The sequence below is a fragment of the Saccostrea cucullata genome, unplaced genomic scaffold (genome assembly GCF_032062105.1).
Source record: "Saccostrea cucullata isolate Sc308-1 unplaced genomic scaffold, CSIRO_AGI_Scuc_v1 ctg324, whole genome shotgun sequence".
NCBI lineage: Eukaryota > Metazoa > Mollusca > Bivalvia > Ostreida > Ostreidae > Saccostrea > Saccostrea cuccullata.
Window position 1 is genome coordinate 130,022 of NW_026923820.1, and position 19,804 is coordinate 149,825.

Here is a 19,804-nt window from a genome sequence, read left to right on the forward strand (position 1 = left end):
TTTGATATTCATCTCAATGAGAGACTAAAGTGATGTTTTATGGTTACCACCAGTAAGGCTAGGTAAATTTAAAATAAATTGTTTGCCTCCAGTGCATGCATGTTGTATCGGACCGTTGTATCCACAGGCCCTTGTTTCAATATAATTTTTTTAACTCGCATAGCACATTAATGTGTTATTACTATATTATGGACAAGGCCGTAACTAGGCTCCAAGTTTTAGTGAGGCAAGGGTGCTGGGCATTTCTAGTCCCAGACGGAGCAAGGGTAGTACGTGCTGATAGCCAGTGATGTACATTGGGTTTCCAGGAGGAGGGGAATCCTGAAACTTGGGTATCAGAAAATAAAAGATTTAATCTTAGGAAGTTATTACGTTTTTGAATTGTCGCTCGCATGGCACAGTGGTTAGAGCGTATGGCCGTATGCTCTAAAGTCGCAGACTAAGGAGTAGATCCTTACATCGCGGATTCAAATCCCACTGCGGGATGTAGACCGGTCCTTCGGATGAGACAGTAAAAATCGAGGTACTATATACTAGTAAGTGATGGCACAAAAAGATCTTTCACTATTCAATCATCTTCAGTGACATTGAAAGCCATATTTGAAATGTGTTTTTACTCAAACATAATATATTATGAAACAAAAGTGGAAAATATTAATTTAGCACGAAGACACACATAATTCTTAAGTTCAGCGTAAAACTTTCACTTTTCAGAAAATTCTAAAAACTTAGTGAGGCATTTGCCTCACTTGCCTCAATGGTAGTTACGGCCTTGATTTGAAGTAAGTGCCTATTAACCCCCCCCCCCCCCCCCTTCCAGTGCAAAAGCAAAATCACTAGACGTATAGGCCTGCGTATTTTGGTGTTAAATATCAAGTTGTTTTAATAAAATTTTAACCATGAAACTTCTAAGGTATTTTTTGAATATTTTGCTACATGAGGGTCGATTTGATCGGGTGTGGAATACGTTTTAGCGAACTCAGAAGTACAAACGTCTGCATCACCTTGATTTGACGTACGGCGCCAACTTGAAAACGGACAAGAACCACAAGAAGTAAAGAGTGGGGGAAATGTTGAAACAGGTGAATTTATTCTCATTCACAGCGCAACTCTTTAAAAGGTTGTCAACAAAGGAATTATTTCTGCTTGCGTTTGTGAAGAAATTTGTAAAAATTGTTTTTCCTTTGCCAGAAGATTTGTTACATGTATTTTGTAGGCTAAACTTTCAACAAAAATCTTTAATAGCCAAAGACCCACAAACCCACAATTGATACATTTTTCGTAGTGTTATTTGAATGTACCCATACATCGTCTAATAATTCAGCAGTTACGTTATGGCACATGCAAACTCTTGTAAGTGCTTTTCCATTTTACATATTTTTTTTTATATATAAATAAATGCAATATGATTTATATCAAAATATTTATTGGCACAAACACAATTACACTAATTGGCAAAGGTACAACATATTATAAATATCATCAATTGTTCATGAATCAGGTGAGTCTATGCATGAGAAAACAAAGAAAGACAACTCGTCAAGAAAAAAAAAATCGATCAAAATGAAAACAAGTCAGAGAATTATGTGACAATATTCATTGACCTAAGTCATAAAATTGGCTTCATTATGGCTTCATTATGCATTGTGACAAATCATGTAAAAACCGGTAATGCTTTTCCAATAAAATTGGTTTCTAAAAAAAATTTGAACACTGTGAAAGATTTAAAGTAAATGACCTATATGCTATGCGATGAGTTGTTTTATATAAGTTTACCATAACAATGGTTATGGAACACTATATAAAAATTTAAAGATAGTGGGAGGTTGTTGTAGCATTGCTTTTTTTGGGATCCAGAATTTTGTACTCCAAAATCTTGCAAGATTAGGGACTATACTCACTGTAGAAAGAGACCATACAAGGGAGAAGTACATTACTCAGAATAATTGCAGTACTTAAAACAATGAAGATTATTATAATACATGTACTATGAATACTGCAGTTTTCAAAGTCAAAATTTATAGAAATATGTAAGTATATTTTTTAATTAACTGCAGTACATGTTTAAAGAATAATTATTTATTTTATTTGTGAGTATATATTGCAAGCAAAAAAAAAAAGCGGAAGGGGGTTGTGGAAATGAGAGTTTATGCGTATTGTAGATTAAAAGAAACTTTGCAAGCTAAGTGCTTTGTATTTAAATGAATTGAGAGTTTTTAATTAAAATTAATGTTATCTGACAATGTAACTAAAGTTCTTTTGAGATAAGGTTTGTTCACAAGAGTTCTATTCACAGATTCAATTCGTGGAGTGGAAATACCTTTTACTGGGAAATTCAATGTTTGCTTTTAATTTTTAAATCAATTTTTACCTGTGCTATTCTGATACACGTGGACTGTGGTCACAGGAAGACCTAGTTGTTTCAGGGTTCACAGTTGACTTCAAGATTTTTGTAAAAAGGGAAACTTGAAAGAAAGATTGATTGAAAGGGTAAGTTGAAATGACTTTTTAATTACATTGAATTTTCTTTATGTAAGAAAATCCAAAAGGAAGAGAAAAAAAAATCCCTAAACTCCAGGAGAAGGGAATCATATTTTATCGACAGAGACAGGTGAACCAGATTAATACCTGGAGATAAACAGCTATAGTTGCCTGCAAACATCGTTTTTTGGACGGAAGTTTGCAATTAACAAAGTTAATAAACACCGATAAACACGTAGATGCAACAGCAAAGAATTGTTGTTGTTCCAAAAAACTCTGACCTGCTGTGTGTGAAAGGTGGCAAGTAATAGTCATTGTTTTTTCCCCCTTCTTGATGTTCAAGGTTAAGGGTTTGCTGTTTTTTATTTGATGGATACTCCAACAGTTTGTTATCTGGAGAAATGAAAAAGAGGGAGCAATTAAATAGGCCAGTCAGTTTTAAAGAGGATGATACTTATAAGCAACTTTATCTTTTTCTGATCATTTAATCCAGCAAGTAAGTTGTCTCTAAATTTTTTTTATTAAAAAAAATTCTTGTTCAGATTTAGCAAATGGAAAAAGATGAAATAAATTCAATAATAAAAAAAAGCTTTAATTTTATAAGCTAATTTTGAGTTCTAATTTCTTAATAATAGCATGATAATTTGTCAAATTAACTCTGAAACTTGTATCATGAATATAGGTCTCTTAAAAGGCTTTGATGCAAAATCAATTAATTTGATTTGACATCCAGTTTTAAAATGCTTGGTCCAAATATTTTCTTTGCAAATAATGCCAAGGTATCTACATGGTATACACTTTCAAGACAAAAGCAACTAGTTCATTACCTGGATACAGGTAAGAATCTATTAAGTGTTACATAAAAATCTGAAAATATATGATTGTATGCATAATCCCTAAATTACAAAGAATTTACAGGAATAAAGGCATGGAATTGATTGAAGTTTAAATTTTGAAAGTACACATTGATATTTGCCATCTGTCAACATTTTAATGTTGTTAGGCACAAAATGCACAAGTCGTGGACAATTTTTGCAGATTATAATGTGAAATCTATATATGAATCAATACCACTCAAGCACTGCAGTGCAATACACTTCTTTCATGTTTTATAACTTTTTAATTTTGTCTAGGTCTTAATTACTCTACCAAAAATCAAAATGAAATTTGTTTTAGAGCACAAACATTTCGTTAGGATCCATTCATGGATACAATTCTTTGAATGTATATTACATATATATATAACAGGGGCTGACAAATAGATTTTTAAGGCACTTGTCCAAGGGCAAGTACATGGTCAAAATTGACTTGCCCTACCTGAATATTTGCTTGCCCTACCATAAACTAATTCTGTATTTATAGATATTTTTTCAAAAAAAAGAGGAAGACAAATGCTGAGTAAATCATACAAGCCCCTATGCCCAGCTTTAAATTTATGGCCTACAAATAAATTCTATTTTTGATAAGTCACTTGCCCACGGGCAAGTAGTTGATAAAATTTCACTTGCCCACCCCTAAAATTCACTAGCCCCGGGCGTCGGGCAATGAGATTTGTCATCCCCTGTTATAAACAGTCAAGTCAGTTATCTCCATTCAAGTTTATTTTTCAAATCAAAGCTTTAAAATTGGTGTAGCTTTTTTTTTACATGCAGTCCTCCAAATAGCTAGATGTTGGTAAAAACACTCAAAATTATAGTTTTCAAAATTTTTAAGTTTACTTAGATTTGCAAGTGGATCAGGTAAAATATGTTAATATACAAGTTTGTTTTATTAGTCACAAGTGAATTTAAAGAAAGGTTACTCTAGCATGCACAATCATATTGTGACAGAGAACTCTGTGCCATTCTAGTTATACTCCCCGCTTGAAAAGCGGGAGGGTATATAGTAGTCGTTAATTCCATCCGTCTGTACATCCTTCCGTCCGTCTGTCTGTTACGCTTTGGGGTACCCATCTCTTATCTGCAACTCCTCTCATACCACTGAATGAAATTTGATGAAACTTTCACAGAATCTTTATTACATATTGCCATTGTGCACCTCCTATTTTACTTTTTGATCTGACATATATTTTGGATTTTCCAGAGCAAAACATGGACACTGCCATTTTATTCATATGGAAGGCAGGGGGTATCATTTAGTGAGCTCATTGCTCACAGTACCTCTAGTATTCTAGTTGGTTTTCTTTTTTTCATGAAATGATACTGACAGATAACAGAATATCTGTAACATTTTGGTAAAATCAGCATACATTAGTTTTTTTTTTCTGCCCTCTCTCTTTTTTTAGGGAAGGGGGGGGGGGGGGGGGTGTGTGAGTGAATCCCTATCATAACCACTAATTTATGACTTCTCAAAATAGAAAAAAAGTCATTTTTACATAAATCTGTCTCCATCCACCACCATTTTATGATAATTATTTAGCAGACCCTAAGAAAATGTTCAAGTTAAACTTGTGAATGAAAGGACAGATGTCTATGATAATCTATGCAGATTGCAGAGTAGTACAAATTTCTGCATTCAAATTAAAAAAAAAGTTAATTAAATTAACAGTAAGATAGTTCCTTGCTCCCTACAGTATGTAGCATTCCAGGTTAATTTAGAATAATGGTGAAGGAACTATGCCAAGTCTTAATAGAACAAAAAAAATTGACCACACACACAATGCAACAAGTAGGGTTTTGAACTGATTAAAAATTTAACTCCAGTGCATTTTCTAAAATGGGACGATCAAAGCCAGATAAATAAATGAAAGTTCTTATTTGCTTTCCTTCGTATGAACTTTTGCCAAGTTTTCCTGTATAATGTCTTGATGCAATGGTAAAAAAGAAAGGGAGCGAAAATGCGCTTGCAGGTAAACAAAGTTAATGAGGAATGAGAGATATACAATGTAGTATGTACTGTGGAAGCATTTAACTAATAGGATGCTGTGCTGTGCTGGTATTTAATGCAAACTAAGTGAAAATCCATTATGATGTAAAACTGATGGTAAGGTGCTTTACATTTATAATAAATGTATAATAATTATTATTTCTCAAATTTTCAGAAAAAAATAGGTAATTTTATGTGAAAATAAGTTTCCGGCTTTTTTTTATGAGGAAGATTAGCATTTTTGTGGAATTTTATCTATTCATTCATCTGTTGTTTCCATACTATTCCAGCAACCACTGTCATATTAAATCATGACATGCAGGGGAGATAAGGCATATGCATGCACAACAGTGCTTTCATAAATGTTCTTACATAAGGTTCTTGTAATATGTTTAATATCAGAATTCAGAAGATACAAGAGAACCAAAATGAAATGCTCAAGTTTTTCAGAGCTCTAAGATTTTAGTATATTTGTGACCATTGTGATCAAGGGAGATAACTTTAGCCTTTGGGAACCAAATCATACTCCTGAAAGTGTGCATACTAATATTTTGTGGACTATTTATACCACCTAGATAATTGACGTTTGGCATGCAGTTTATATATATATTTTAGGCCAGTCTACCTGTCACCTGGCCTAGTGTGAAGACAGGTGAATTAAGTGAGGTATGTTGTTCCTTTCTGTGTTTGTATAAATTATCCCAGCTAGCTTTCTCTCCGTGTCTCTCTCCATCACTGACCTAGCCTGCTACTGTTTGTGAGGACTGAAACCCTCTTGTGTCCTGGTCTACATGTTTAATGGGTTTTATAGCCTTTCTCTGCCAGGGGCTGACACGACATTCAGACACAAGTTACTGGGTTTTCACTGGTGTTAATTTGAAATAAGTCATCTCCCACCTCACTGCAAACAACAGAACACCTACTGTGGACAAGTATAACAATGACAGATATGTTTTAAGTGTGTGGAAAAACATATTATTTGTGTAATTAATCTGTCACTTTGCAGGTATGTTTTAAGTTCAAATTTTGAGCTTCTTTTTAAAATTCATAATTAAATTTTATTCAAAATATTAGCTTCCATGTATTGTAAATAACTTCTTATTTGCTAGGACTTTATTTTAGTGCAATTTTGCAAGACAGTGTGCTCGCGAAAATTTAATTCTTGTGTATAATAGTATTCCTTAAGATTATATAGAGGAATAACCACAATTCATGAAAATGTCTCGCGCTTATCAAGAGTCGATGACTATCTTGCGAAAATAAGGTATCACAAAAATTTAGTGATTTACAGTGAAATCATTTTTCAATTAATTTTTGGGCTATATCCTCTCTTTAATTAATTTTAAAAAAATGTATTCTACTACTATATGTAGAGAATATGTAAAAATAATTAACCTGGTTAACAAATGCAACCATAAATAGGAATGTTTATTTTTGGAACAAATGGAGTTGACAAGATGGATTTTAGTGAATATACACACTCAATACTGTGTAAAATGTATAATGTTTGATTCAAGTATTCTTTCAAGTTGTTTCACTACTAGTGAAGATTCCTTAACTAAAGCTTTAATATTGAGTCTATATACTTGTTATTTAGCCTTTGAAAGCTAGTTTTCACATGGAAGTTTTATCTATCAATGATCATAATGAAACTAAAATTTGGGGTCTAGTAGATCTATACCTGTACGATTTAAAAATTGGACTAATATCCCCCAATATTGTTGTATGCTGGATAAATTGTTTTTGTAGGCTACATGGTCTCACTTTATAAAATCTAGACTTGAATTAGACCATAAAATTTTTTTTTGGCTATTTTACTTATTCAGAAAACGAGGAAAAATTGGCCAAATCTTTCATATAAGTTCGAGCCTTTCCAATTGTGTATTAAGTGTTACTAAAATAACACCAAGGTTTTCTGATCCACCTAATGAACCAATGGTGAACACGATGAATATGCCCTTATGTGCATACCAAGCCCACTCACTTGGAAATATCTGCCCATAACAAATAAATAAATGATACCTGTATGATTGACAAGATTGCTGAAGATCAAATTAGATATTGAACAATAATAGTAAATGTTGAACTTGTACTGATTTGGAACACTAGAATATTGATCAGAGACTATATTATACCGGTATTACCTGAGTAAAATTATGATGTTTCCATTTATTGTTATATGTAGTGGAGTCAAGAAGATCGTATCAGAACCAATTTCTGTCACATTAAATGCATGTGTATTGGAGTTCAAGAGATCTTATCACACCTTGTTGTAAATATTTTACATTGTTGAAAATTTATTTAATTTAGTTGGTAATGTGCTTTTTTAATTCAATACAATGGGATCAGAGATCAAGATATTATCGGAAAGAAAAACATAAACTGCAGGAACTAAATTTAATTTGAAAGACACCTTGTGTGTTTCTGATCAAAAAAATAATTAAATGTTTTAAAACGATCTACTGATTCGCTGTCCCGAGAAAGATTTGTATTGTTAACATCGATCAAATTTCAAATGTTCTACCGTTATGACCAAAGAAAAACAATGATGTGTAGTAGTCCCAAAACTTGAGAGATTTGAGCAAACACTAATTGCCTTCCGAATATTTACATTGGTCACTAAGTCTGTGGAATAAAGCTTTGGATGTGGGAGACAATTAGTGTATTCCCTCTGAGCAGCCCTTACGATTTTTTTCTTATTCGTAATATTGATCATTTGTCAAGAAATCAATACCATTATGCGCCATCGTTACAAGACTGTGGGGTCTATAGCCATTTCGTCATGTGCATCCATAGGAGAGAGATACGTGTTGATTTCGTGGTGCAATCTCTTATAACATGGATTTTGGCTTTGTATCTGAATAATACTTTGTTATCTCATCAAGCAAGGTAGAAAAAACGGCTTAAAATTGGGGACAACCTCAGAATACAGTGGATCTATTTTGTGGAGAGGCCTTATTTTTCTCCCGATCATTGTTGGATAATTGTTATGTATAATGATGTGTTTATGAGATGCAGGATTTTTTCTTCAATGGGGATTTGGAATTCTTCAGTGGGTTTTATGGAAAGTTGTTTACTGTTTGTATAAGATTTTATGTGGATGCGTTCAATGATGAAGGAAAATAAGGTGGAACGTTCGATAGATCAATAATTCACTTTTCTGACTGTGCTCATGGGATATAGTTAAACAAATGTGAAAAAAGCAATTGTTAATGTTCAATATGGTAAGTTTCTTTTCATCAATTTTTGATTAATTAAAATTCAGAAGTTTCCAATTTTAGGAAACCTTAAGATTGCTGATGTGAAGGCACATTCCTTTACTACCAGATGTCAATGATTATAAAAATATTTCATAATTTATGTAAAAAATGTGTTCCGTGAAGGAATATGCCAAGACATCTTGATGTAAATTTAAAGAGCGAGTAATTAATTAAATGTCATCCTTGTCTGACAGACAGGTATGCCCATGTTGTACTGTTAGTTGAGGTCAAATTAAAGTTGAGTTTTAACAAGGTATATTCTTCATGTAATGGAAGTCGTATCCTGTCCACCGACACAAAACAGCTGATTTTGCTAGGTGTGTCAATGTAAATATCCATTCAAGGTATTTTTCCCTTCCAATCTGTTTATTTAGCAGGTATTATAGGTTTTGATCTCAAGCAGTAAGCAAATACTTGACACTATCTAAAACAGACAATTGTCTATCATTATTGGACTTCGATATGAAACTTTATAACCTCTTTAATGACTGTAAGGCATAATCAAGTATGAAGTTTTTTTTTCTGCAGAGTAAATGAATAAATTTTTGGATCCACTTCTGAGAAACGTTACGTATGCACCATGTTTTTTGGCCTGCTACATTTGTTTTACTAAAATCAATGTAGATGTTGCATTGGAGATGGGCTGTTCCCTTAGGCTATACATACATTTCTAATTTGATAACACAGTGCTGCATAGCATCAGATTCTTAGATGTTTGTGGGCGAAAACTTCTTAACAAAATGTGTCTTCTTATATATACCATGCATATCAAATATCACATTTAGAAAATCAAAAACTGCTCATAATTTCATATCAGGGGTTTTGAAAAATTGTGACCAAGTGCACATATTTTATCTATGGACATTATTTAAGTCTCTAGAATTTCAAGATTTGTTAAATTAGGCAAGAGAAAGGGAAAAGGATGTTATGTTGGTTTACCTGCCTATCTTTTAATTTCAAGAGTAATCCACTAAATTGACCAGGGAACATTGTCATTTTGCTTTCGTTCATTTTTTGTAAGTCTTGAAGTAAAAAATGCCATTTATCAAGTAGGTGGATATATAATATTTCAAATAGTGACTGATCATTACAAGGATAATGAATAGCCAGTGTAAACATCAGAGATTGGAGAATTACATTTGATTGATTATGTAGGGCTCAAATAACATGTCATCAGAGTGAAAGGAGATTTTTCAATCAACCCAGAGTACAACAAATCCTCAACCTCATATTTGTTGTCAATTTTCATATGATTATTGATGCCCATTCCAAGAAGGTTGATTGGGTGATAGAATCATTAAAATTCAAGTGTTTTGTAGGGAAATTTTTTTTTCTGATTTCACTTCTCTGCAGATGTATTTTGTGAATTATAAATTATGGATATAAAAGAAACTGTTATCGCTCAGTACTTAGATTAATGTCTTGGGACATGTACAAATGAAGCCAAAGTATATTATATGCAGAGGGCAATACATCAATATAGCTCTTACCCACTTAGCAGCTGTTACTCTTTTATTAATACACTAATATGACCATGAAATGTGTTACAGTATCAATATATATATATCTACCGGTCATTCAGATGTATATTTAATTATACACTGTATGTATGTTTAATATACCCCCATCATCTGAAAGATGTAAATGTTACATTGATTTACTTTCAAAGAGTTAATATTGACAAAAACATGCAGATAATTAACAGTTTACAAAGAGTACTGAATGGCATGGTGGAATGTTAGATGGTACAATGTATTATTTTATAATCAAGTCAAGATAATGAAGATAGAAATTTCATTTAGATAATGTTAAGAATTATATGAATTTTATCTATATGGCAAGATTATGGCCTTATGTTCTGCCCATATACTTGGAAGTTTTAGGTGTTTTAGGATTAAATATGCACATTACAATGCTAATACATCTGGGTTGTAGTTGGTTCAAAGTGATCTCATAGTATTGATTCTTTACACAACATAATGTCTCTCTGAGAGAGCTATTGGAATTGATTGTCTTCATGGTGCAATAAAATCCAGTTTATTTGTTGTGGTTAATTGTATACAGTTTCCTCTAAAGAGCACTCCCATTTGAAGAAAAAAAAATCAATTCTTGTTTCAAATTCTCTTTTACCGGAAATGAATCAATCGGTAAAATGTATCCTGAAATTTTGATAAATGAATTATCCAAGTTTAAATGATTTTGAATTTTACTGAATTTGATGTATCTTTACAGGCTAATTTTGAGAGAAAGCTTCCTGTTCCGGAAGGAAGGAATAAAGAAAAAAGACGCTCCTTCCTTCCAACTCCAAAATCTTTCACATCAGCCCCAGAAGTGGGCCCAGACCAAAGTAAGGCATTTTCGACACAGGAAAAAACCAAACCTCACCTTCAAGTCGGAGACAAAGTCTGTATTGGGGGAATCAAACTTGGTGAACTGCGATATTTCGGAAAAACGCACATTGCCGCTGGACTGTGGTGTGGCATTGAGTTGTACGAAAAGGAAGGGAAACACGATGGTGAGGTGGAAGGAGTGAGGTATTTTACGTGTCGACTCGGACATGGTATATTCGCACCTGTTGACAAAGTGTCAAAAATAGAACTTGTACCCCATGACCTGCAGGGGGACATCATAGAGGAAGAAACCGAAGTTCCTCCCGAGGATATACCCGAACAGAAAACAGTAATTACCAGACCACAGCGACGTCTGCTACCTCAACCACAAGTTTTTGTCAGAAAAGACCCCAAAGAAAAAATTGCTGTGCCATCGAAAATTGATGAGCAGAATGAAGATTTCGATGAAGTAGACTTTTTGGGCACATCTGCTGCTCAGGAACCTGTAGTGATTCCAGGAAAAAGGAGTTTACCTAAAATCGACCCAAAAATTAGAGCGGCCAGCTCCAAGCATTTACCAGAACTTTATAATGAACAGGTGTGTAATTTGACTTCAAAAGATTCAAAGCAAAGTTCTATTTATACAGATTCTTTAAGTGCAGATGCTTTAAATGAAAATAAAAACTCGAACAATTGCATTCCCCATGAAAATAAACTATCATCTACATACACCTTGACTCAAGCTTCTGCTGAACCAGGGTTTGCAGCTTTTTCCAAACCCAGTAAATTACCTGCTCCTTCCAAACTTCCACAACCACCTGCTACCTCTGTCCCAGAAAAAAATAGCACTATGTCAGACAACAAACAGTTTACCATTGAAACCAAAGAGAACATTGGAAACAATACATTTGTCAGTGGTAATTTGAACAAGACATACAATATAGGGGAAATTCAAATCCCTGTGTCCAAAGACACTCATATGACTACCCAAAGTAGTGGGGAAGATTCTATCAGTGGGGAGGTTCAAGAATGCTTGTCATCTGACCATCGCCATTTCCTAAACCTGACCTTTGACATGGAAGGTGGTGGTTCACCCCCTCAACCCACTAGCTCTATCCAGAATCCCCAGAAGGTTTTTGATGGCCTCCAACCTTCATCCTCTGCAGATGCCACTTTTGATATCAGTCATAATTCTAGTCTAGGTGTGTTGGACGTTCATGATTCTCAGCTTGATTCTGATTTGTTGCAGGGAGAAATGGAAAATGTGTCCAATAGTGAGAAAAAATCGCTGTTAAATCTCACCGATTTGGAGAAGTTGTCAAAGGTTTCAATTTTGTCCAGAAGACAAGACCGTGTTGCATCGCTCGGGGAAACTTTTGAGGCTGAAAATGCTATAACTTCAACTCCAAATGTATCAGGTGGTAGAATCAAATCCAGTGTTTTAAGTTTCAGTGCTCAGGCAAAAGAAAGTCATTCCAAGGACAAGAATGTGCTTGGAGAGGAGGATGTAAATTTTGACATTCCGCTTAACTTCGATTTGAATGCGACATATGAGGTGGCCGAGGAAGGAAGGCCGGTGGAAATGCTGGGAGCGGATACACTTGACTGGAGATCAGAGGCTTCCGATGGGGAGGAACCGTCTGCTAGTTCTGAGGACAGTTCCGAAAACAAACAAACAAACCAGACACAAGACCAAGATCAGCTGAGGGCTGCGGCCCAGAAAGAGATCAACCAACGGGTAGACAGTCTGACCGAAAAAATCAGCAATCTAGGAATTACCTCAGACAGTGGGGTTTCTCAGTCCACCGTTAGTGCCCCCAAACCTAAGCTGCCCATGGTGGATTCTGGAATCTCTGAGCAGGGTGACATAATGACCCTGGAACAGGGAAGGATGGCGGACTCTTGTGAGATGAGGCAGTCGATGACGGATGAGAAACAAAACCTGTACAAACTGATGGAGGAGAAGGAAGAAATCCAACTACAGGCAGACCTGATTGCTGGACATCTGAAAAAAGAACGGCCATTGTCTCTTGTGTCTTCCATCAGTGCTGATACAGGTAAGACAAATGGATGATTAGACGTTTGGAGAGAGCATTTTTAAAGATAACAGTAAAACACAATTTTGCTTTGTTATACATGTACTTTATCAAGTTTATTTCAATGTTTTAAAAATCAGAGAGAGATAAAATACATTTCTCTTTTAATATGAATTCATTATAAGCATCTTCACTATAACTGAGTTTTACCATTAATTAGTTTGGTGGTTGATATAAAATTTTGCTCATGAAGAGAGGTTTATGTGCATTGATCAGTACATTGAGTGATGATGATTTTGGCAAGTTGCATGAATACTTGTACCTCAAGGATAAAGCTTTTTCAAAGAGCATAAAAATTGTGTTTAAGACTTGTAGATACTTTTACCGCCATGATTAAATAGTTTTAGCTATTTAAGGAAAAATAATTTACAGTAATTATCACCATAAATACATGTCTAACTTCTGGATAATTACCAACAGTTAAAATAAGAAATAAATACATACATATATTAAATGAAAGGTGGGACTAATATCAGTAAAATACCCATTGCATGGACTTTATTAAAAGAATTAATTCCCATTCTGTTTCAATAGTCCTATATTGTTTAATGTAAACAAAATACTATTTTACTTTTTAAAAAAGAAATTTTTCACATTTGTTCTTTAGTTCCTGTTCACTAAAATATTTCCTTAAATTAAAATTTGATAAATATCCTTTGTTTGTTTGTTTTTTTTGTTTTTTTTTTTGTTTTAGATTTCATTTTAAAATTAACCTGCCAGAAATCTAATACAGTGTAATCTAACAAAGTTCATGGTTTCTGTAACACATATGGTCCTTCGCTGAGTTTTTAAAGGAATGATTGTTTGATTATCTACTTGACAAATACCTTCATGTTCCATAATTAAAAAAAAAAAAATTCTGAAAAAACTAAAAAAATGTGTACTATATATTATAAAATACCAGTTGAGTTGTTGTGCATCAAGATATGAAATTTAATTGTAAAATATTATATTGAGTGACTTGTGATATGTTTAATTTGATAATGTATTCAGCATATCCAAAAAAGGTGAAAAAAATAAAATAAAAAAAGCTACCTACCCTATTTTTTTTAGGCTGGTAGCAGGAAACAAGACTATTATTTTTTTTGGCCTGAATACCGGTACTTATACAACTAAAGATAATGAGGATTTTTTTTTAAACTATATGTTTTAGACTAAAATAAGTTTTAGTCATTAAAAAAACTGAAATTAAGCACCATACCAATAAGACACTATTCAAAATACTTTCTTGATCATCTTTATGATTTTTTTTTTTATGTCTGAACCAATTTTCCTCAGAAGAAAATAGATGTTTTCTGTCTTTACCCCAAAGTTTGATAGATATGCTTTATTTTAACATCTGCTTCTTCACACCTGGCATTATTAAGATGGGGATGAAGCACTTAAAGATGTGCATATCCTAGCATTAGGAATGTATTGATACAATGCAAGCAAGGTGGCCGGTACTTGAGGCTGCAAGTGTTTTTGCAATAATAATACATAGAGAAAATGTATTAATTTAATTGTTTCAGATTGTGACCTTGAGGGTATTTGGAATGGGTTCAAGGTTCTTTTACATGTGTTTAGATAACTATTGGAAAAAAATTTGCAAATATAATTCATGAATTTTTTTTTTTCATAGATTAAACTATAAATGAAATATCTGATTTAATTATCATTACAATATGTAAAAATTTTGATGCTGAAATACCAGTTATAGCTGAAATGTGTATCTTACTATATTTAGTAAATTTGTTTAAATGCAAGATAGATTAGTCAGGTTGAAAAACTTTTTATAGACAATCTTTTTAAGTGTGTACCCAGGTATATTTACTTTTGACTTGGGCAAGATCTTGTATTTATCAATATTTGCTTTTTAAGGCCATTTCACCTTTTTAAAACCTTGTTAATAGCTCAATATTAGTGAGAGTAAATAGGATACATTTTCACTTTAAAATTTCAAATGACTTTAAAATTAAAAATACTTAAGAAATTAAAACTACTTGAATTTTTTTCCATTTGAGATGACATTCTGAAACAAATTAACAGGTAAAAAGTTTTTAATTAGTTAAAAGGTTTTAAAGGGGTGATATTTAACTTTTTAAGTTCGGTGAATGGACAATAAGTGGCTTTAAATTTCACCTTTGACAAAATAATGGGGAGCCTGTAATGAACGTACTGATCCAAAGCCGCAAATTTATCGAAAACAGTAGTTGTCAGAAGTGGCACACTCGCTGACACCAAATCGAATTTCTTACCAATTGGGAGGTAAGTCGCGAAGGTGTTTGAACATGGACTGTGAAATTTGACAGGTGATATTGCATTATGGAAATTATTTCTCTTCAGGTGAAAAAACTGATAATTCATTTATGCAAGGGATTTCAAGAGCAGTTGCCATTAAAGTAAACATTTAACTAAAAGTCCGCTCTCTAAGTTGGCTTAACACGTTGAGAAAAATTCCTTGCACTTGGTTGTTTAAGGGCTTTAGACTTTAGGAAGGTAAAATTTTATTATTGAAAAATTAGGGTGAAGTTTATTGATTAAATAGGGAAGGATTAAAATTCTTTTCAAAATTTTTTAATTGTACATTCAAAAACAAATTTTGTGGTCGGAACATAGCCAGGTAGAAGGGACAAGGAGTCACTGGTTATCAGGGGCTGATAACAACAAATTAGGAAGGAATCGGGAATGACCAACAGTCTGATTAAAGCATTTACTTACTGCTCTATTCACACCAGTAATCGCACAAGATTTTTAACATTGACTTCTAAGGATTAAGGCTAATAAAGAAATCTGTGTATTGGAAGTAAGTACATGTATATATAAGTAAAACTAGGATATATCCATAAGCTCTCGAGAATAGGATTGGTTAATTATGACCTGAAGTACATTTCTTGGGACAATATTTATCCACAGTCCATGTTTACCTTCTAATCAAGGTCATTGTTGGACAAGTCAGGCACACAATGGACATTTATTATTATTACTTATGCCTTCTTCTCTAATTGACTTTGATGGCTCAATCGGACTGTTAAGGGTGACCTATTTTTGCAGGCTATGTGCCGGACACGGACTCAGAGCGAGGGACCCTGACCATTAATTCCCCCCTGGACTGGGCCGAGAAAATGGCACAGTCATCCGACTCCATGGCTGGAGTGGAACTGACTGATCTGGATGCTGCTTATGCACAGTCCTTCAAGAATTTCCAGACAGGTAAGGGACATTTTGTTTATTTCTCTGACAAACTAATAAAATTGAGTAAGTTTTACATGTATATTTCTGTAAATTAAATTGTTTTTTTTAATTATAATCTGTAATTAAATTAAATTGTTAATGTTAAGGAATTTTTTTTTTTTCTGAAGTAGGAAAATTATATACCTGTGTTAGATATAAATAGAAAACCAAAGTTCACCCTATGAAATATGATAATACCTCACTACATGTAGATGAGTGCATGTGCCAATAATTGGATGGGAGTATATATATATTGTGATGCATGTAGATACTACCCTGTTGCTGCTTCTATGACAAACAAAATGAGTCCAGGCATTAAGATGGAACTCACATTTTGTATACAGAAGATATCATACTTGTTGATTACTCAGGATGAATGCTACAAGTAGCTTTTTTGGATTCATATCAACATAGAGTGGTTGTCTTGTGAAATATTCATGACATTATTCCATAAGACAGCGCTCAGCTGAGGCTGTTATGGTGCCATAGTGGCAACACAGTGCTCTGGATTTCGTTCAATAATCCATTATTGTGTGAAGGGAATTTTTATTCCTGTCAATTTATACATGTTATAATAAGGAGTCTCTTTGCCTTGTAATTTTCAGCTGTTTTGAGAGGGGCAGGGCAGGTCTTGGAGGAGAGTGATTCAGATATTTGTAGTGATGGAGGAACCGTTTTAGCGGACAACAATGACCTGGGGAAAGAAGATTCAGAATTGTAAGTTTTTGATTCTACAAATTAATGAAGTAGTCATAGGTTTGAAAGGATTACATATTTGTAAAATAAATGATATGAAGGAATAGTACAAATGCATGGTTGTAAAAAAAAAAAAATTGAAATAGGAGCAATTTTAATGTAGAAGGGGTTCTTGGTTCCCTAGTTGGGGTTTAGGGGGCAATGCCAGAATAGTGGTAGGGAGCTTTCATTAAAGGTGGGTGGGGAATCCCTGTCCCCTGGGTCCAATCCACAGCCCTGTACATGTGAATATATCTCGTAATGTTCACTGTCTTTCTTCAGTTCAACCAAGTGACAGCTGATGTCTTCATAATGTGCTGAAAATTTGTAAGGATGTATTTTAAAATTTGCATTGCAGTAGGTCTCCTGTAGATCTTATATTTCTTGATGTATTTAAAAGGAGGGATTACCAGCAACAACATGTGGAATTATTAATGAGATATTGATTGTGATGTTACACTGAGAGAGCTTGACACCTAAGCGCTAAAACTTGACATTTAAATTAGTTAAAGCAAAATACAAAACATTGGATATTTTATGAATTAATTGAAATGTAAGGATATAGGCAAGGATCACAGCTGAATACAAATTTTAAAAGGCTCATGTTTACATTGTATTAAAAGGTTTCCTTTGGGTAAAAAGCTATAGCTACTAAGAAAAACTATGTTTCAAAATTTTATAAGATTAGGGTGACAACAAACTGTTAAGAATAAAACCTTTCTTTAGAATCTTTGTTATTGAAGTTTTTGAGGCCCATTTCATTTTGTAAAATGCTTCATTTATATAATTTGTGCATTTTGTTTTTGAACATATTTTATTGACAATAAGTCAAAGGGATTGGACACAAGTTCCAAAAACTTAGTAGATAGTCCTCTCCATTTGTGCATTTCATCCTTGAAGAGGTGAAATTGTCCTTGAAATGAATATTGATGATAGTACATAATTTTGTTTTGACGATGTATGACATATATCTTAAAACTCACAGGATGAAACTAGGCCATAGAATGATTTCTTACATAAAATTCAATCCTATTGCTTAATTTTTCATATACCATGTAAATAAAATTAATGGTATATATATGTTTGGGACGATTTGAACTCATAATAAGGAAAAAAAAAGGTGCTGGAGGATTATTTTCCTTTTCTGGTAGCAGACCTCCAATAGATAAGTCCTGCTGGGTTGGAGTGGACTGTATACACAGTTTATCTTGTTTTGTAGTGAAAACATGTCAAGCCTGCTGACAGACGTTAAAGGAATCTCCGCTGATGATATTTTACCCCTGAGTAGCGAGGATAAAGAAACACAGCCTCTAGTAATAGGGGTAGGTATTTTTCAATTCATGATCTGGGGTGTGAAATCTTCCCATTAGCTTTGTTTTTACACAATGAAAATTTGTTTTTCTCTTTTTTTGGAGTTGAATTTTTATAGGGCAGTACACTGTAATAAGATATTCTGGAAATAATTATCCAAAAAATTTGAAAAAGCAGAAAAAGTTATTTGCATCCTAGGAAAAGTCTTCCAAAAATAAAAAGTAAAAATAACAACATAATTGTGTTACCTGAGATAAATGGAAACTGCTGACTTGTTGTTGTTATCTCTTTGTACAACATGACATGATAAATAGAACTGATGATAAACAGGTTGTTGCTGCTGTTTTGTTATATAGGCTGATGTTCAGCAGACAGTGTCGGACACAGTTATTGAGGATGAGAGGATAGAGGCTGACCAGCAGCTGGACAAGCTAAACGTGACCATGGACATCGTCAGGGAGAGCTCCTCGGAGGAGAAAGAGGCTGAGGACAGTGAGGAGAAGAGGGAGGAGCCAGATGAGGAAAATGAGGTCACTGTCAAGGAGGTCTCCGAGGAGGAGAGTGCAGACGAGGGCAGCGTCACCATCGAGGAGGCGAAACCTCAGAGGAGGAAGAAGAAGAGGGAAGCGGAGAAAGTGGAGCATAAGAAACCTAACATTAAGGTGGGGTCACGGATAGCAGACTACATCAAGGCACCAGTTCCAGTCAAACCTAAGGATGAGAATACAGAGGCTGCAAAAAATAAGCGTAACATGGGACCAAAAGGAAAGGCAGCCAGGTTAAATGATTCAAAGACAAAAGGTGGGAAGGAGGAGGGCAATGAAGAGAGGAAGAAAAAGGAGAAAGTGGAAAAGGAGCCACCTAAGATTATTAAAAGGACACCTCCAAAAAGTAAATGGGACAGTATTATGTCACAGATTGAAGCAGATAAAAATGTGGCCAAACCTAAGAGTGAAGTGAAAAGTAAGCTGGAGTCTTACCTGAGTACACCTCCACCACCTCCCAAGAAAGAAACGACAGCACCAAAAGAAAAGCCCAAGAAAAAACTGCCCACTGTGCCCACCCCAGATTTTAGCAAAGTGAAAAGCAAGCTGAACCTGGGGGCCCCTGTTGCCCTGATAAGAAGGGAGTCATCTCCAGCAGGGGGTAGGAAGGATTCCCCCAGGGGTGGTGGTGTGAGTGGGGAGGTCATAAGAAGACTGTCCTCTGTGGCTTCCAATGGGAGCTCCAAGGCCCCCAAACTGGATCTGAATGACTCTGCCAGCAGCAGTGTACTAGGATCAGCTATCAGCTCTGTCCGGAGCAGCCAATCGGATCTGGCCGGAGTGGAAGGGGGAGGGGAGTCTAGTGTTCCTAGTACTCCCAAAACTGTACAGAAACCCAGCAGTAAGTGTTTTATCTTGGCAATGTGTATGGAAAACTTATTTTGAATGAAAAGAATCATTTATATGAATCGTACCAATATACTGTAGACATGCTCTTTTCATATGGTAATTGACCCTTTATGTACAAT

The 19,804-nt window shown here is 34.3% G+C and overlaps 1 protein-coding gene across 5 annotated transcripts in view; it reads left to right on the forward strand.

Annotated features, from left to right (window-relative positions):
* Positions 1-1,010: 1,010 nt before the first annotated feature.
* The window catches only part of LOC134264979 (restin homolog), a 39,498-nt gene continuing 20,704 nt past the window's right edge, over positions 1,011-19,804 (forward strand). The window contains exons 1-7 of one of the 5 annotated variants that reach the window (XM_062747226.1): positions 8,128-8,570; positions 10,839-11,534; positions 12,186-12,993; positions 16,066-16,224; positions 16,851-16,962; positions 18,200-18,302; positions 18,648-19,677. In XM_062747226.1, coding sequence (XP_062603210.1) covers positions 8,559-8,570; positions 10,839-11,534; positions 12,186-12,993; positions 16,066-16,224; positions 16,851-16,962; positions 18,200-18,302; positions 18,648-19,677 — 2,920 coding nt within the window. In that variant the 5' untranslated portion in view covers positions 8,128-8,558. Of the gene's footprint in view, positions 1,083-5,438; positions 5,464-8,124; positions 8,571-10,838; positions 12,994-16,065; positions 16,225-16,850; positions 16,963-18,199; positions 18,303-18,647; positions 19,678-19,804 lie in introns of those variants that run through there. The other 4 variants (XM_062747223.1, XM_062747224.1, XM_062747222.1 and 1 more) reach the window with 4 other exon arrangements.